The sequence below is a fragment of the Mixophyes fleayi genome, chromosome 6 (assembly GCF_038048845.1).
Source record: "Mixophyes fleayi isolate aMixFle1 chromosome 6, aMixFle1.hap1, whole genome shotgun sequence".
Taxonomy (NCBI): Eukaryota; Metazoa; Chordata; class Amphibia; order Anura; family Limnodynastidae; genus Mixophyes; species Mixophyes fleayi.
The window spans coordinates 217,928,505-217,945,907 of NC_134407.1; the positions used below are offsets into that span (position 1 = coordinate 217,928,505).

The window sequence follows — 17,403 nt, forward strand, 5'->3', positions numbered from 1 at the left end:
GAATGGGAAAGTTTATCTTCTCTAGCTAGGAAGAAATCTGGGTTAGTTTTGTTTATCCTGTCAGACCCGTTGTCATGGTCTATAAGATTGTATATTTTGGAGTAGTAGGCATGAAAAGCATCAGCTATCTTTGAGGCGAGTTTATGCTTTCATCCTCTGCTGTCTTTAATCGGGGTGATATAGGCCCTGGCCCTCTGTCGGTGCAATGCCTTTGCCAGCATGTTACTGGGTCTATTCCCCCACCGATAAAAGCGATGGCTGCACCTACGAAAATCTAATTTAACCTTGTCGTATAGTAATTTGTTAAGCGCCCAACTCGTTCCGTCAGCTGAGTCAGTGTGGCCTCACTCATAGTGGATATGTGAGCGCTCACTAGATCTATAATTTTTTGAAGTAAGTGGTCTCGGTAGGCTATCTTTTCTTTCTTCTTGAGGGAGCCCAATTTAATGTTTGCCTCGTTTGACAAATTTATTGGTTTCCCAAACAATAATCTTAGATATGTCAGGGGTGTCGTTTGGTGCAACATAGTCGTCAAGAGCGCTGTCTAATTGATCCCTACAGTATCTCCACTTTTCAAAAGCGCCGGAAAGAAATATGTTACATTGCATTAAAAGGGAGCTAACACTCACAAAGTAGAAATTTCTGCACTTGGGGTCCCACAAGGCACTGTTCTTGGACCTTTACTTTTTTCATTGTACACCTCTTCTCTTGGGGCACTAATTCACTCATTCGGCCTCCAATACCACCTCACCGCTGATGACACTCAAATCTTTATCTATTCCCCTGACCTCTCTCCTTCTATACTATCTTGTGTAACCAACTGTCTTTCTGCTGTCTCCCCATGGATGTCCCAACGCTACCTAAAGTTCAACATGTTCAAAATAGAATTTATTATCTTCCCTCCTTCCAGAGTCACCACCTGCCCTCAAATCTCCCTCACTGTCAATAACACAACTATTTCCTCAGTCTCCCAAGCCCGCTGCCTTGGTGTCACTTGACTCCACAATCTGCTTTATTCCTCACATCCAGACTCTCACAGTCCTGTCGACTCTACCTTAAAAACATTGCCAAAATACGCCCTTTTCTTACTCAACATGCCACCAAAACTCTTATCCATTCTCTCATCATGTCCCATCTTGACTATTGCAACCTCCTGCTATCTGACATTCCTGACACCCATATATCCACACTTCAATCCATCCTAAATGCTGCTGAAAGACTGATCTTCCTCTCTCTTCGCTCCACATCTGCTGCACCACTTTGCAAATCCCTACACTGGCTCCCTGTGTCCTCCAGAATCAGATTCAAATTACTAACCCTTACCTACAAAGCCCTCAACAACAACACCCCTGCACATATCTCAAATCTCATATCAAAATACTCTCCCTCCCAATTTTTCTTCTTTTTTGGGAAGTAGTCTCCTCCAACAATCACTCACAATGTTCCCAGCTGCGCTAAAAATTATTTGTGAGTACAAACTGGAGGGTGGGCAGCTTAAGTACACCATAGCTAGTTTGTACAAGAGGCTCCAAATTTCTCTTTTCCCTTCCAGTATTCAAAGGGACTGGCTGAGATGCTAATTTATACTTAATCATTAAAGTGATCGTCCACCATTCTATTAAGACAAGGTGTATCAGATTGAGACTCGCTAGAGGTGTCAGTAGTACATTTGGGCATTTCTTTTCAGCCTGACCAGATGTCATAAACTTTTACATCGGTGTGCTGCTGTGTTGTTAACTCATAATCAGTGTGACTATCAGAAAAGGAAAGTTTTTTCTGGCAGTAGCATTTGGAGAAGCTGAAGCAGGGAACGTGTCAAGTGCTACTTGAGCCGACAAATTACTCGCAAGGGGCTGTTTATATCTGTGAAGTTTTGGGTCATTCTGAAAGAAAGACATGGCATATGACTTAAACCTACAATCAAGCATGGTTGCCAAAATGTAGTGATCCGATTTCAAGATGTTGCAAACCCTTGGGTCCTGTCGAAGTGAATAAAGAACTTGATCCACAAGACCAACATACTGTCAGGCACCGTCCCCGCTGCTCCTCCATGAAGCAGGGACGGTCACCTGATGGACTTGGCCGGGGGCGTCCTGTTGCTAGGCAACAGGCACACAGCGTCCCCGGCCATCTTGCCGCTATCGGGCGCATGTGCGCCCCCTCGTCCCATTGCTAGGCAACGGGACACTTTCTGTAGCGCTTCTGCCGCCCAGCCTTCCCTCCTATCAGGTGGCAGCAGCCTCTATTTAAACCTCACACTGGCAACATTAGGGTGCCAGAGTATCAGGTCTCCATTAGGTCTCCCTGTTCTCCAGCGTTCCTTGTTCCTTGTCTGATATTGGTTTTGACCCGGCTTCCCTTGGCTCCTCTTCTGGTTCCTGTGTTTATCTGGTTATTGACCCCGGCTTGCTGACTATTCTCTGGATTTCTCGTGACACTTGACCTCAGCCTGTTGACTTTGCTTTGGAGCTCTCTGTTGTACTGCCTGTCTCCGCTCCACTGATCTCTCAATTTTTTTCGATAACAATTGCCGGAGATGACGTTTCTCCTCATTTTGAGATCCGAGTGTGGCGGGAGAAACGGAGTCACGATTCTGTTTCACTTTGATCCCCAACATTGGATTTTGTCGGATTTCACACGATCCTAGTTTCGATGAATGTGCTTGGTAATGTGACTGTGGTATATTTTAAGCTAATGTTTTTTTCTGTTTAACAAAAGAGCCATATTTGCACATATTGAGATTGAAACTGAATAATTTGAACTCTGTAATATTATGAAATGTAAAAAAAAAACCAAAAACTATTTATTTATTTTATTCCCAGCAGATGGACGCAAAAGCAGGAACTCCTCGGATGGATGTCTCATTTTGTCTCCAGATTTTAAAACAGAAGATAAGAAGATCACACTAGATTATTCAGGAGAAAACCACATTAGCCGAAATATAAATTCAGTACTGCACAGTGCAGATATATTATCTGATGCCTCTAATCATCAGGAATGTTCTCCTGACAAATCGGATATTACTAAATGTACTCCTGCTCATACAGATGATCAAATCTTTCCTTGTTCTGAATGTGGTAACTGTCTTATTCATCTGTCAATCTGTACTAGACATCAGAAAATTCACACAGGTGAGAAACCATTTCCATGTTCTGAATGTGGGAAATGGTTTACACAGAAATCGGTTCTTGCTAGACATCACAGAACTCACACAGGTGAGAAACTATTTCCATGTTCTGAGTGTGGGAAATATTTTGCAAATAAATCAGTTCTTGTTGAACATCAGATAATTCACACAGGTGAGAAGACATTTCCGTGTTCTGAATGTGAGAAATGTTTTGCACGGAAATCGGATCTTGCTCAACATTTGAAAATTCACACAGGTGAGAAACCATTTCCATGTTCTGATTGTGGGAAATGTTTTGCGAGGAAATCGGTTCTTGCTAGACATCACAGAACTCACACAGGTGAAAAACCATTTCCTTGTTCTGTTTGTAGGAAATGTTTTACATTTAAACCAGGTCTTGTTGCACACCAGAGAATTCACACAGGTGAGAAACCATTTCTCTGTTCTGAGTGTGGGAAATGTTTTACACGGAAATCAGCTCTTGTTACACATCAGAGAATACACATAGGTAACAAACGGTTTCCATGTTCTGAGTGTGGGAAATGTTTTACAAATAAATCAATTCTTACTGAACATATAAGAATTCACACAGGTGAGAAACCATTTCCATGTTCTGAGTGTGGGAAATGTTTTACACATAAATCAGCTGTTGTTGAACATCAGAGAGTTCACACAGATGAGAAGCCATTTCCCTGTTCTGAGTGTGGAAGATGTTTTAAACAGAAATCAGCTCTTGTTACACATCAGAGAATTCACACAGGTAACAAACAGTTTCCATGTTCTGAGTGTGGGAAATGTTTTACACATAAATCCGCTTTAGTTGAACATCAGAGAATTCACACAGGCGAGAAGCCATTTCCCTGTTCTGAGTGTGGGAAATGTTTTACACATAAATCATCTCTAGTTGAACATCAGAGAATTCACACAGGTGAGAAACCATTTACATGTTCTGTGTGTGGGAAATGTTTTAGGCAGATATCAACACTTGGTAAACACCAGAGAACTCACACAGGTGAGTAATAATTTCCATGTTCTAAACATGGAAAATGTTTTACACATATATCAGTGATTATTGAACATATGAGAATTCACACAGGTGAGAAACCATTTTCATGTTCTGAGTGAGAAATGTTTTACACTTAAATCTTGTTAAGCATCAGAAAATTCATACAAGAGAAAAGCAATTTCATTGAGCTGATCGACATGAAACAGTTGCAGTAATCTAAATATTGTAAACGTGTTGATATTTTTAATGTACGTTATGAAAACAGGCACAAGTACAGTCACACAATGTATACCCAAAAGTATATTAATATCTGTGTGCAGTGGAGGGCAATTCAAAGCTCCAGTCATGCAGTATATTATAACATTATTTCTAATTAGTTCTGTAATCTATTACTAGTTCAATGAGGCCATTTATGAAGCTTCAAAATTGTGAGCCCAAAGAGCATATGTAATTTTCTGATGCTGTGTGGCCAATTTTTTATAAATACACCCAATTATACAAGTACGTGTGTGCCTTGGTGGATGGGGATGCATCTGTAGGGATACAACGCTTTGCTCCTGATGGATTCAGTCTTGTATTGTGCCAGCATGTGAAATATACATGTGAAATGTTTAAATGAGATTCAAAGTGTGGACAGTGCGTGTTTACGATGACCTCTCCAGTTTAACGGATGGCTGCAGGACTTTTTACCCCCATGTTAATTTTACACATGCTTAGAGGTGGCAGAGGTCAGGCCCATGCCTATATTATCAAATGTAAGTACTTCTGCACCTTCCAGGCACAATTAATACAAAAAAGCACATTTATAGGGACATATACACACATCAAATAAAACACACAAATGTAACTTGTAGTAAATACATTCCTGAAGTTTACATTGATTAAGAGGGTGGTATTAAATTAGTAGGCTGGATTTTGTGGCATAGTTTTTACTGTCACTCTTTGGACTTGATTCACAAAGTTAAGGACATTTGTTTAATTGACATGTTGCTGGCTCCTATCATTTACATATTGGACAAGTTATTGGTGTTTAGATTACATGGTGCACAGTAAACTGGTGGCTGCCTGTCTCTGTCTTGTTATAAAATGCTTCAGACTCCCAGTATTCAGGAGGGGTTGGACCTTTGTCCACAGAGAGACTCTGGTAACGTATGGTTGAAAAAGGTGAAATATACAGTCGAGTCCATAAATATTGGGACATCGACACAATTCTCATATTTTGGGCTCTATACACCACTACAATGGATTTGAAATTAAGCATACTGCAAAAGTAACCAAAGAGTTTTTTAAGGCTAACAAGTGGAATGTTATGCAATGGCCAAGTCACTCACCTGACCTGAATCCAATTGAGCATGCATGTCACTTGATGAAGACAAAACTGAAGGGGAAATGCCCCAAGAACAAACAGGAACTGGACACATTTGTAGTAGAGACCTGGCAGAGCATCACCAGGGATGAAACCCAGCGTCTGGTGATGTCTATGCGTTCCAGACTTCAGGCTGTAATTGACTGCAAAGGATTTGCAACAAAGTATTAAAAAGTGAATGTTTGATGTAGGATTGTTTAGTTTGTCCCATTACCTTTGGTCCCTTAAAAAGTGGGAGGCACATATAGAAACTGTTGTAATTCTTACACTGTTCACCTGATTTGGATGTAAATTCCCTCAAATTAAAGCTGCAAGTCTGCAGTTACAGCACATCTTGTTAGTTTCATTTCAAATCCATTGTGGTATATAGAGCCCAAAATATGAGAATTGTGTCGATGTCCCAATATTTATGGACTTGACTGTACATCATACACGACCAAGTGGACAATTCTAACTTTATTAGAAACATTTGAAAGCACAAATTTAAACCACTCAATTATGGATTATGTCACATAGACACATATATATCTCACAGTTGTGTGAGTGGATTTAAGTGTTTACCATAGCTGTGACGTACTAAATTGTCACCAACTGCTCAGAGCCAGGAACTAGCTCAGTGTCTGTGATTACCAACTGTCTGGAGCCAGGAACTAGCTCAGTGTCTGTGATTACCAACTGTCTGGAGCCAGGAACTAGCTCAGTGTCTGTGATTACCAACTGTCTGGAGCCAGGAACTAGCTCAGTGTCAGTGATTACCAACTGTCTGGAGCCTGGAACTAGCTCAGTGTCTGTGATTACCAACTGTCTGGAGCCTGGAACTAGCTCAGTGTCAGTGATTACCAACTGTCTGGAGCCTGGAACTAGCTCAGTGTCAGTGATTACCAACTGTCTGGAGCCTGGAACTAGCTCACTGTCTGTGATTACCAACTGTCTGGAGCCTGGAACTAGCTCAGTGTCTGTGATTACCAACTGTCTGGAGGCTGGAACTAGCTCAGTGTCAGTGATTACCAACTGTCTGGAGCCTGGAACTAGCTCACTGTCTGTGATTACCAACTGTCTGGAGCCTGGAACTAGCTCAGTGTCTGTGATTACCAACTGTCTGGAGCCTGGAACTAGCACAATAACTGTATCCTCCAACATCCTGGAGCTAAGAACGAGCGCAGTGGTTGTGTCCATGCAGATGTATCCCCAACAACACAATTGTTATTCTGCTACGTTATATATGTTTGCCCTCAATTAGGCAGGGTCATCTTTACCTTCTGTTTCATGTTGTATGTTATTTTTATTATAATCCCCTCAATGTACAGCGCTGAGTAATATTTTGGTGTTTTATAAGTAAAACATAATGAGTCTGAGTCATTAAGGCAAAAAAGGACTACGTTTTCCAGGACAAACCATGTTGCAATGCAAAGGGTGGAAATTTGTTTATTTATTTCTGCCTCACAGCACTGGGGTCATGAGTTCAATTCCCGACCATGGCCTTATCTGTATGGAGTTTGTATGTTCTCCCCGTGTTTGCGTGGGTTTCCTCCGGGTGCTCCGGTTTCCTCCCACACTCCAAAACATACTGGTAGGTTAATTGGCTGCTATCAAAATTGATCTCTCTCTGTGTGTGTGTGTGTGTGTGTATGTTAGGGAATTTAGACTGTAAGCTCCAATGGAGCAGGGACTGATGTGAGTGAGTTCTCTGTACAACTTTGCTGAATCAGTGGCGCTATATAAATAAATAATGATGGTGATGATAATATGTGTCAGTGACCATTGTGCTTTAATTGTTGATATATAAAGGTGTGGCCAAATATATTGGCACCCTTGCACATTTTTCAACCTGATTGAAATCAAATTAGTTCTAACTACCTGCTCATTGTGAAATTTGCTAAGACTTAGTACATTTTCTGCTTTTTGCGTTTTACTTCACAGCAAACCAAAGAAATACATATGTGGATATTAAAATAGTTTTTAACTTTAACAATTTTCTGGAAGAAATGGTGAAAAAACTGCAAGGTTGCCAAGATTTTTAGCCATGACTGTATGTAACACATTAAATATTAGAATATTTCCTATAGTTTCTTTTTCTAAAATAAAGTTCATTGCTGGCCTTTGTTTTTTGGCTCCTATTTTGTGTACTGTAGTTTGCATAGTGGCTAATTGAATCGGTGGTAATTGTATTTACGATACTGTAAACACCGACAGTCGTCATTTGGAAGTGTCGCCCTCTGCTCCTATCGGATCTGCCCTGTGTCTGTTTACAGCTAAGTAGGTATTTTTTTACATGTCGTTGTGTTCAGTATCGTAATAATTATGTAGGTGTACAGACTGTCGTTGTTTACATTATCGTCAATTCGTACTACACCCAATTGAATATGTTTCAGGATAAATTGGTTTTATTTTATATATCTTTATTCTTGATATAGTGATAAGTAGATTAGGTAGCTGCACAGTGTCTATATGCACTGTGCTGCATGACATGCAATGATATGGTCTATACAAAAATAGGGTAATAAAATATAATTACCATCAAAGTTAACTTCTTGTTTTTCATTAATAAATAGTTTACTGAAGAAACATGTATTTACAAAAACAGTAAACATATTACAACACCAAGCAATAATGTTTCTCCCGTTTTTATTTTTGTATAAAACTTGGGAGTAGAAGAGGGTAGTGGAATCAGGTACAGTATGAGACATTTTAAAGTCTATTCTAATGATTATTTAAGAATTTAAAAGGAGGGCCTAAAAGAGCTGTAAAACATCTAAATAAAAAGGTATCTTATCATAAAGGATCTTGTCCTATACGATCATTGGAAGGACGCTGAAGCGGCTTAAAGCATGGTCACAGACATATTTGCAAGTAGATGATCAGGGGGGTGTTGGCACACATGCTAGACGATGGCCAGGACGACTTTCCTGAAAATATCAGGTGACACATATGGCATCAAATGTAGCTTAAGAGAAATGGGCGCTACCAGATATCACATAAGAGAACACAATAAAATCAAAAACTGTCCTGCTCTAGACTATGGAGTAATCTTACGATGTCTAAAATATAAAATTCAAAACACATGAAGCAATAAACCAATTCCAATTGTGATACTCAAGAAATTCTATAAAGTTCAACTACTGTGTATATTCATTCTTCTTTGTTGCTCCAAATCTTTTATGGTCGTTGGTCAGATGAATACACATGTGAAAAAAAGAAGATAAACAAACATAGTGCAACCTGTATATATATCAATATATGAAGGAGATAAAAATCCTTTAGAGCCCGTGTGGGAATATTGTTGATAGGAACACCACGTGAAAAAAGGAGGAGGTGTTAGACCCCTTCAGGGTATACACTTACTAGAACCAATCTCAAAGAGAGCATATAAATAAACAACCACCTCGTGTATCCAATCTTCTTTACCCCTTATGGATATGTACTCACTAGAATCAGCTAGAAATCAAGTATATCACTGAACAGATATCTTCTTGTTCACTTTGTATCCGGAATACCAGATTCCACTCCACCGTTATATAAACATGGGAGAAAAACTACTTCCTTATATTGAGTGTTGTATCCTGTAATAAAAGGTATATTGCTTGACCCCATTTCTAATTGGGTTTTCTGTTTTATTTTATTGGGAATCAGTAACTCTCCCCTATCCATATTAGAGACTTTGGTTAAAGCATCATCTAGATTTTTTTCTTTGTATCCTTTTTCTAAAAATTGGCATTTCAATCTTTTTGCCTGCGACTGAAAAATTTCATTATCTGTGCAGTTTCGCTTAATTCTCTGAAACTGGCCTAATGGAATATTGTCCAACCACCGGACATAGTGATTACTATTAATAGGTATAAAAGAATTGGCATCAGTTGGTTTGTGGTAGTTTTTGGTAAGAATTTTTCCTTCCTGAACATAAATATTGAGGTCCAAAAAATTGACCTCTTGTTGACTAATGTTGAAAGTTAATTTGATATTCAAGGGGTTACTGTTCAATTTCTCACAAAAATTGGACAGTGAAATTCTATCCCCCTTCCATACGAACAGGATGTCGTCTATAAAGCGATGCCAGGAAACCAGGCTTGCCCCCACGGTGGGATCATTCCAGATGTTTAATTCCTCCCACCACCCCATAAAGATGTTTGCGTAGCTGGGGGCAAACCTGGTTCCCATGGTTGTTCCCTGTAATTGTAGGTAGAAACAATCTTCATACCAAAAAAAGTTATTCTTCAATATGAAATCTATTCCCTCTTTAATGAAATCCTGTTCGTCCTTATTGGTTTTTGCAGCTTTAAGAAAAAACTCTACAGCTTCTGTACCATGTTCGTGGTTGATGATTGTATATAGGGAGCTGACATCTGCAGTCACCAGTATATATGTATCCTCCCATACTATTTTTTCTAATTTTTTCAAAGTATCAGGAGTGTCTTTCAAGTATGATCTTATAGAGGACATATGTTTTTTAAGATAGTTATCTAACACTTGGGACAAATTAGAAGTAATGGAATCTATTCCCGCCACTATAGGCCTTCCAGGGGGACATGTAGCGTCTTTGTGGACCTTTGGGAGAGTGTATATGACCGGAATAGAAGGACTTGATATAATAATAAAGTCCCTCATTTTTCGGTCAATAACTCCTTTTAGAAAAAACTTATCTACATATTGGAGCAGTTGCTTACTGATTTTTTCAGATGGATTTCCTCTTAATTTCTTATAGGTTTTCTCATCATTTAATTGTCTTTCAAGCTCTTGTTTATATTTGATTTTATCTTGTATAACTACACTGCCCCCTTTGTCGGCCGGCTTAATAATGATATCCTCATTCCTTCTAAGATCTTTTAGGGCCAACCTCTCTTTTTTTGTGATATTAAAAATTTTATTCTGTTTTTTCTTTTTATTCTTCAATTTAGATAAATCATTATGGACCAATTTCTCAAAGGTTTCCACCATGGGACCTTTACAATAGGTGGGGAAAAAGACAGACTTCTTCTTAAATTTCGATGGACCCTGCCCCCTTTTAGGAAGCGATAATTGCGGGAGTTCTACCCGGGACACTCCGTGCTGAGCTGTATTTTAACATCATGCTTATCGTTTTCAGCTAAAGGGTAAGAGGCCACCCACCCTCGGTGCAGGAGTATTTTATGTCAAGAATGTATGCATGAAGTTTTTTATGTATAAGGAACGTCTTTTAGCTTTTTATATGTTTGAAATAAATTGAAAAAGGATTTTACACTATGGAGCACTGTTTTTCTCCCATGTTTATATAACGGTGGAGTGGAATCTGGTATTCCGGATACAAAGTGAACAAGAAGATATCTGTTCAGTGATATACTTGATTTCTAGCTGATTCTAGTGAGTACATATCCATAAGGGGTAAAGAAGATTGGATACACGAGGTGGTTGTTTATTTATATGCTCTCTTTAAAATTGGTTCTAGTAAGTGTATACCCTGAAGGGGTCTAACACCTCCTCCTTTTTTCACGTGGTGTTCCTATCAACAATATTCCCACACGGGCTCTAAAGGATTTTTATCTCCTTCATATATTGATATATATACAGGTTGCACTATGTTTGTTTATCTTCTTTTTTTCACATGTGTATTCATCTGACCAACGACCATAAAAGATTTGGAGCAACAAAGAAGAATGAATATACACAGTAGTTGAACTTTATAGACTTTCTTGAGTATCACAATTGGAATTGGTTTATTGCTTCATGTGTTTTGAATTTTATATTTTAGACATCGTAAGATTACTCCATAGTCTAGAGCAGGACAGTTTTTGATTTTATTGTGTTCTCTTATGTGATATCTGGTAGCGCCCATTTCTCTTAATATATTTTTTACTTTAATTACTATTTCTGCACAAATTGGGGATTGTGCATTTTAAGAGGAAAGGCAGCTTTGTAGATAGACCGCGCAGAGAAAACATCACTATATATTTTATGATCAAATGTAGCTTGTTTATAATGGAGGTAGTAGGTGATGCTTCCATGCATACAATGTGCCAGATGGATTTTCTGAGGACACAGATAGAGGGGGGAGGGGGGTCCTTGTATCTTCCAATTATTACCTATTTGTACTTTTGGAGCTGTGAGAATGTGAGATACCAGTTGTTTAGTTTGGTTATCCACATCTTGTGGGGGATGAGAGAGCAAAAATGTAGATTCACTGGGCTCCTATAAGGGACTAGGAGGCAGGTTACTCCAGGTATCCATTGCAGTTTTGGAATACCTCATACCGACACTGAAAAGCAATAAACTACATTCATTATAACCTACACAGAGGCTCATAGAAACTGTTACAACTAATACACTAAATATAGATCACACTAAGACTGATATATAATTACTGTCCCTTTTGTATTCCTGGAGATATTCGGCCCTGTCATAGTCTGTTACGGGGCACTTTGCTAACACCCTAGGGTCCAGCTTCCCTCTTCTGCCACTAAGTTCAGGTAGGCAAGAGGTCATACAATCTCCCCAGTATTAGCGGACTCACTTTGGGAACCCATCTTCTCGATCGGGAGCAGGTACGAGCAATATTTCTTTTATGAGAATAATTTGCATTTACACAACAGCATGACATTTTCACTTATTCCAGAGTGACTTAAATGGCTAATTTAGACTCCTCTATGAGCATAGGAACTTTATAAGATTAAGACATTCTTATTATGACTGTTCTGTTGCGATCATATTTACTCCTTACGGTGAAATGTACTGAAGTTTGAAGGACATCTGTGTTACTAGGAGTATCATTGTGACAGTTATTACTCCCCATATATCACTGTACAGTCCTCTCTCCAAAAACATACTGGTAGGTTAATTAGCTGCAAACAAAAAAAAAATTGACCCTAGTCTCTGTTTCTGTCTGTGTGTGTGTTTGCCTGTCCATGTCTGTATGTTAGGGAATTTAGACTGTAAGCCCAATGGGGCAGGGACTGATGTGAATGAGTTCTCTGTACAGCGCTGCGGAATTAGTGGCGCTATATAAATAAATGATGAGGATGATGATGACACTGCTGATTACATTTGTAACACTGGGATACTAAATCCAGATGAGGATGGGACCTGAATCTAAGTGACCATCTATCGGATTGAAAACGCGTTACTGAATTACTATTAAGATCAGTGCACTGATTAGGTCTCAATAGACATATCCAGGTGATGTGTAATAGGATCTATTAGTGATATTTGTTAATTAATTTTTTGTATAATTTATATGGTTATTTTTATGTTGTATAAATAAAATAGATTTTTTTTTTATGTATTAGTTTTCGCAAACGCAATATTTTTGTGGGATGAACAGACAGCGATTATTCAGAGCTGTAATTTCAATTTTTCTTACTGTTGTTTGAGAGCACACAGCCTCCCCTGCAGCTGCAGAGTATAGCTTTGCTTTGTTCCCTTGTATTTTATTTATTTGTATTTTTTACCAATGTACTTTCCCCGCGCCAGGGGATTATTTGTGCACGAAACCCACTTTGGACTAATTGGAATAAAATCAACATTAACACAAGCGAACTCTGGCTTTATAATTTGTGTGAAGGGGGTCCCCAGTGGGATTAATATTTATTGACATGGACTTTTTGTACGAGTTCTTGTATGGATTAGCGCTACAAGATGTAAACAATTCCTGGTGTATAAAATGTTGCTCTTTCTCATAGGAGCTGTGTGCATCAGGGTGATCCTTGCAAAATAGGGGCTGAGTGCAGGAAAGTGCCTCACTCAGTGTCCAGAGGCAAAAACGGGGTTTTGTGTTGCAGATTACTGCCATATACTGTATTGTAATAAATAAATTATTAACTAAAACAATTGTACCTACCCCAAATAAATTACCGGCACCAGTGCTATGCGGCTTGACTGTTTCCCAGTAAATAAAATGGATCATGAGTGTGTGTGTCCGGATCCCGAGTTCTTGCCTTGGAATGTGATCCAACACCGGGAGGGAAATTTCATCCCTGCTGGATATTCCACCGTCGACTGTAAGTGAAATTATTACAAAGTAGAAGCGTTTAGGAACATCAACAACTCACAGAGCAGGATCAACGACTGCTAAGGGGCATGGTGCGTAAAAGTTGACAGCGCTCTGCTGATTCCATAGCTGAAGAGTTCCGAACTTCCACCGGCATTATTGTAAGCACAACAACTGTGCGTCGGGAGCTTAATGCAATGGGTTTCCATGGCCGACCAGCTGTATGCAAGCCTCACATCACCAAGACCAATGCCAAGCGTCGGATGGAGTGGTGTAAAGCACACAGACACTGGACTGTGGAGCAGTGGAAACGTGTTCTGTGAAGTGACAAATCACGCTTCTCTGTTTGGCAGTCAGATGGGTGAGTCTGGGTTTGGTGGATGCCGGGAGAACGTTACCTGTCTGACTGCATTATGCCAACTGTGAGGAGGGATAAGGGGGGAGGAGGGATAATGGTATGGGGCTGTTTTTCAGGGTGTGGGCTAGGCCCCTTATCTCCAGTGAAGGGCAATATTAATGCTTCAGCATACCAAGTCATGATGGACAATGTTATGCTTCCAACTTTGTAGCAACAGTTTGCAGAAGGTCTTTTTCTATTCCAACATGACTGTGCCCCAATGCACAAAGCAAGGACTACAAAGACATGGTTTGAGTTCGGTGTGGAAGAACTTGACTGGCCCGCACAGAGCCCTGACCTCAAAGCCATTGAACACCTTTGGAATAAACTGGAACGGAGATTGCGAACCAGGCCTTCTCGTCCAACATCAGTGCCTGACCTCATAAATGCTCTACAGAAAGAATGGGCACAAATTACCACAGAAACACTCCAACATCTTGTGGAAAGTCCTCCAAGTAGAGTGGGAGCTGTTATCACTGCAGAAAGGGGACTAACTTATTAAAGTATATGTATTTAAATATAATGTCATTACAGTCCCCGTTGGTGTAATGGTCAAGCGTCCGAATACTTTTGTCAATATATACAGTGGGTGAATTAAGTATTGAACACATCAACATTTTTCTCAGTAAATATATTTTTAATGGGGCCAAATGTCAGCAACAACCCTTGCAATCCACACATGCAAAGAAATCAAACCATAGATGTCCATAAATTAAGTTTTATGTAATACTGTAAAAAATACAGAATGCGCTCATGCACAGACAGTATTATAAGGCAGAGAGGGCAGCTGTGGTAGAGGTGATCAGCCTCTAATAGCCAAGGAGTAATAGTAATTAGATTAGCCACAGCGCTCAATCTCTACCATAATATGCCTAAAAAATGTGCATAAATATACAAGCTTGTAAAGACTATCCGTAATGTATCTATAACTAGGGTATCAAACTCAATAAATACATACAGTTCTGAGAATAGATGCACATATATATAGAGTTCAATTGATTGTCTCTAGATGGTTGTAGACACCTGTAGATGATTCCATACGATAGTATACGGCATATATATTTCGTCTGTTGTTATGTTCAGGATGTAGGTTCCAGTCCGTATGTAAATATACAAAAAATATGCAATCTTGTATCAGTAAAACATTCCCGTGACAACATGGAATAAGTATAATACACTTACAGTGTGGTGTTATGTGGTCCGTATATAAGCTCTATCTGCGGTGATTCCACACAGCGTGTGATGCCATTCAACCGTGATTGGCTCAGGTGAAGTCCTGGGCGTAGCCCAATGTTCATTAATGCTATCCCAGCAGTTACAGGTAGTAATAGCCCATAGACATAATCAATAGACAATGGGGATTGCAAGTTAGGAATTGATAGTTTTAATAAAATAAAAAACACATGTAGTAACGTACATGTAAAATCAGTGCTTCCAGTAACATGTAGTGGTCCTAATAGTGTGACATGACACAGGGAAAACGTATTGAACAAGCTGATAAGGAATCATACTGTGCTCACAGAAGTAGATGATGTGCCTGCTTATAGGAATTAGTTTATAAGAGATGTTGGGCCCGATTCATTAAAGATCTTAAATGAAGAGGTATCTTATTTCAGTCTCCTGGATAAAACCATGTTACAATGAAAGGGGTGTAAATTAGTATTCTGTTTTGCACATAAGTTAAATACTGACTGTTTTTTTCATGTAGCACACAAATACTTGATAACTTATTTGTACACTGAAATTTAAAGTTGATATTTGTGTGCTACATGAAAAAACAGTCAGTATTTAACTTGTGTGCAAAACAGAATACCTTTTTGCACCCCTTGCATTGTAACATGGTTTTGTCCAGGAGACTGAAATAAGAAGTTTCTTCAGTTAAGATCCTTAATGAATCAGGGCCATTGACTTTATATAGGTGAATGGTTGCATAGCTAGCATGTAATACTGATGTTCTGTGTTAAGAGATAAGGACAGTGTGTTTGATTTAATCCATGTTTTCAAGATGGCTGCCATTGTGAGTCATCTAAAGGCATTACTTATGAGGTCAAACTCTTGCAGGTATCTGATACCTATATATAATATTGTGACTAATTATGCTTTAATTCTATTGCCATTTATATGATTTTTATTATTGTTAAAGCATAATTATACCAGACTGACTTCTCCTGTATCTCTTTTTTTTTGTGAATAAAGAGTGCTGATAGATATTAATTGATTTTTGTTTCTTGTAACATTGAATAAGGGTTCTGTGAGGATTGAGGAACGCTAGCTCCAGATGACAGCCGTCAGATAACTATGACAGCTACAAACACCTTCTCTCATTTCCTGTAATCAGCACTCTGCTAAGAACAGCAATCTAGCTAGTCACCTCACCTGAGGTACTGCACAGCTCTCTTTACTCTGCAGTCAGCCCTTCAATGAAAAATTCAAATCAATCAGAACAATTAATTCATCTGTTTGTAGCCTTTACACAGTCCCTCAGTTCTACTGAACATTTGGAGAAGCAAAGTTTTGTTTTGGATTCTCTGCTTGTGCTTTGAAGAGGACTTGTTTTGTTTGACTGTACATCGTGATTCTACCTTCTCCAATCCTTCCACCTTGGCTTTGTTCATCACTATTTTACCTTCTACAATCCTTGGACTTCAGCTTGTACATCACTACCAGTCCTCTTAGGAGTAAGTGACGTGGTGTGTCTGTGATTGCTACCTCAGCCAAGTGGTTCTTCTCTGGGAGCTGCCAGCACCATGGCAGGTTAACCATTGGCCCTTTGTCAGCAGCTGATTCACATCAATTTAACTGCTAGAAAATAGAGCACCATTAGCTGTACTTCTTTTTTTTTAAACTGAATCAAGGTCTTGCTGCCAGGCTGGTATTAGTTGGGCAGTCAATTAGGAGCAGTCTCTTATTTTGTCAAGTAGCTCTGTTTTTAAAAAATGGAACTTTCTGACAGGCAAGATTGCTCAAACCGCATGCAAACTATCTTACCTCTCACAGCCAAGTCTTTTTTATGATTATTTTACACGCGGTTTGTCACACAGCAGCTTCATGAATCTCGCACGTTGTATTCCTGTCACGTACAAACTCTGGACTGATGTGTAATATGACGCTTTATAAAAGAGCAATTTTCTGTCAGTTTTCAGTGGTTTTGTCTTTAATAAATCTTGTGGTTTTCAATCAGACAAAATAAACTGAGGTTCTACTAAAATGCAGTTTAGTAAATGTCTCCCCAGGATTCTTGGTCCTCCCAGACACATACACAATGTGGCCACTTAATAAAGTGATACATTAATGCAAATATCTAATCAGCCAATCATGTGGCAGCAAGTCAATGTATAAAAGACGCCGACATGATCAAGAGGTTCAGTTGTTGTTCAAACCAAAACTAGAATGGGGAAGATATGTGATCTAAGTAACTTTGGCCCGTGGAATGGTTGTTGGTCCAAGACAGGGTTGTTTTATAATCTTAGAAACTGATCTTCTGGTATTTCCACACAAAACACTCTGTAGAGTGAGAATAGTGCACAAAACAAAAAACATCCAGTGAGCGGCA

At 39.2% G+C, this 17,403-nt stretch overlaps 1 protein-coding gene across 1 annotated transcript in view; it reads left to right on the plus strand.

Annotated features, from left to right (window-relative positions):
• LOC142095493 (uncharacterized) overlaps positions 1–17,403 on the plus strand; it is a 43,530-nt gene that overhangs the window by 5,894 nt on the left and 20,233 nt on the right. Inside the window, exon 5 of the mRNA XM_075178437.1 lies at positions 2,823–4,139. Within this exon, the coding sequence (XP_075034538.1) occupies positions 2,823–4,139 (1,317 nt within the window). The remainder of the gene's footprint in view (positions 1–2,822; positions 4,140–17,403) is intronic.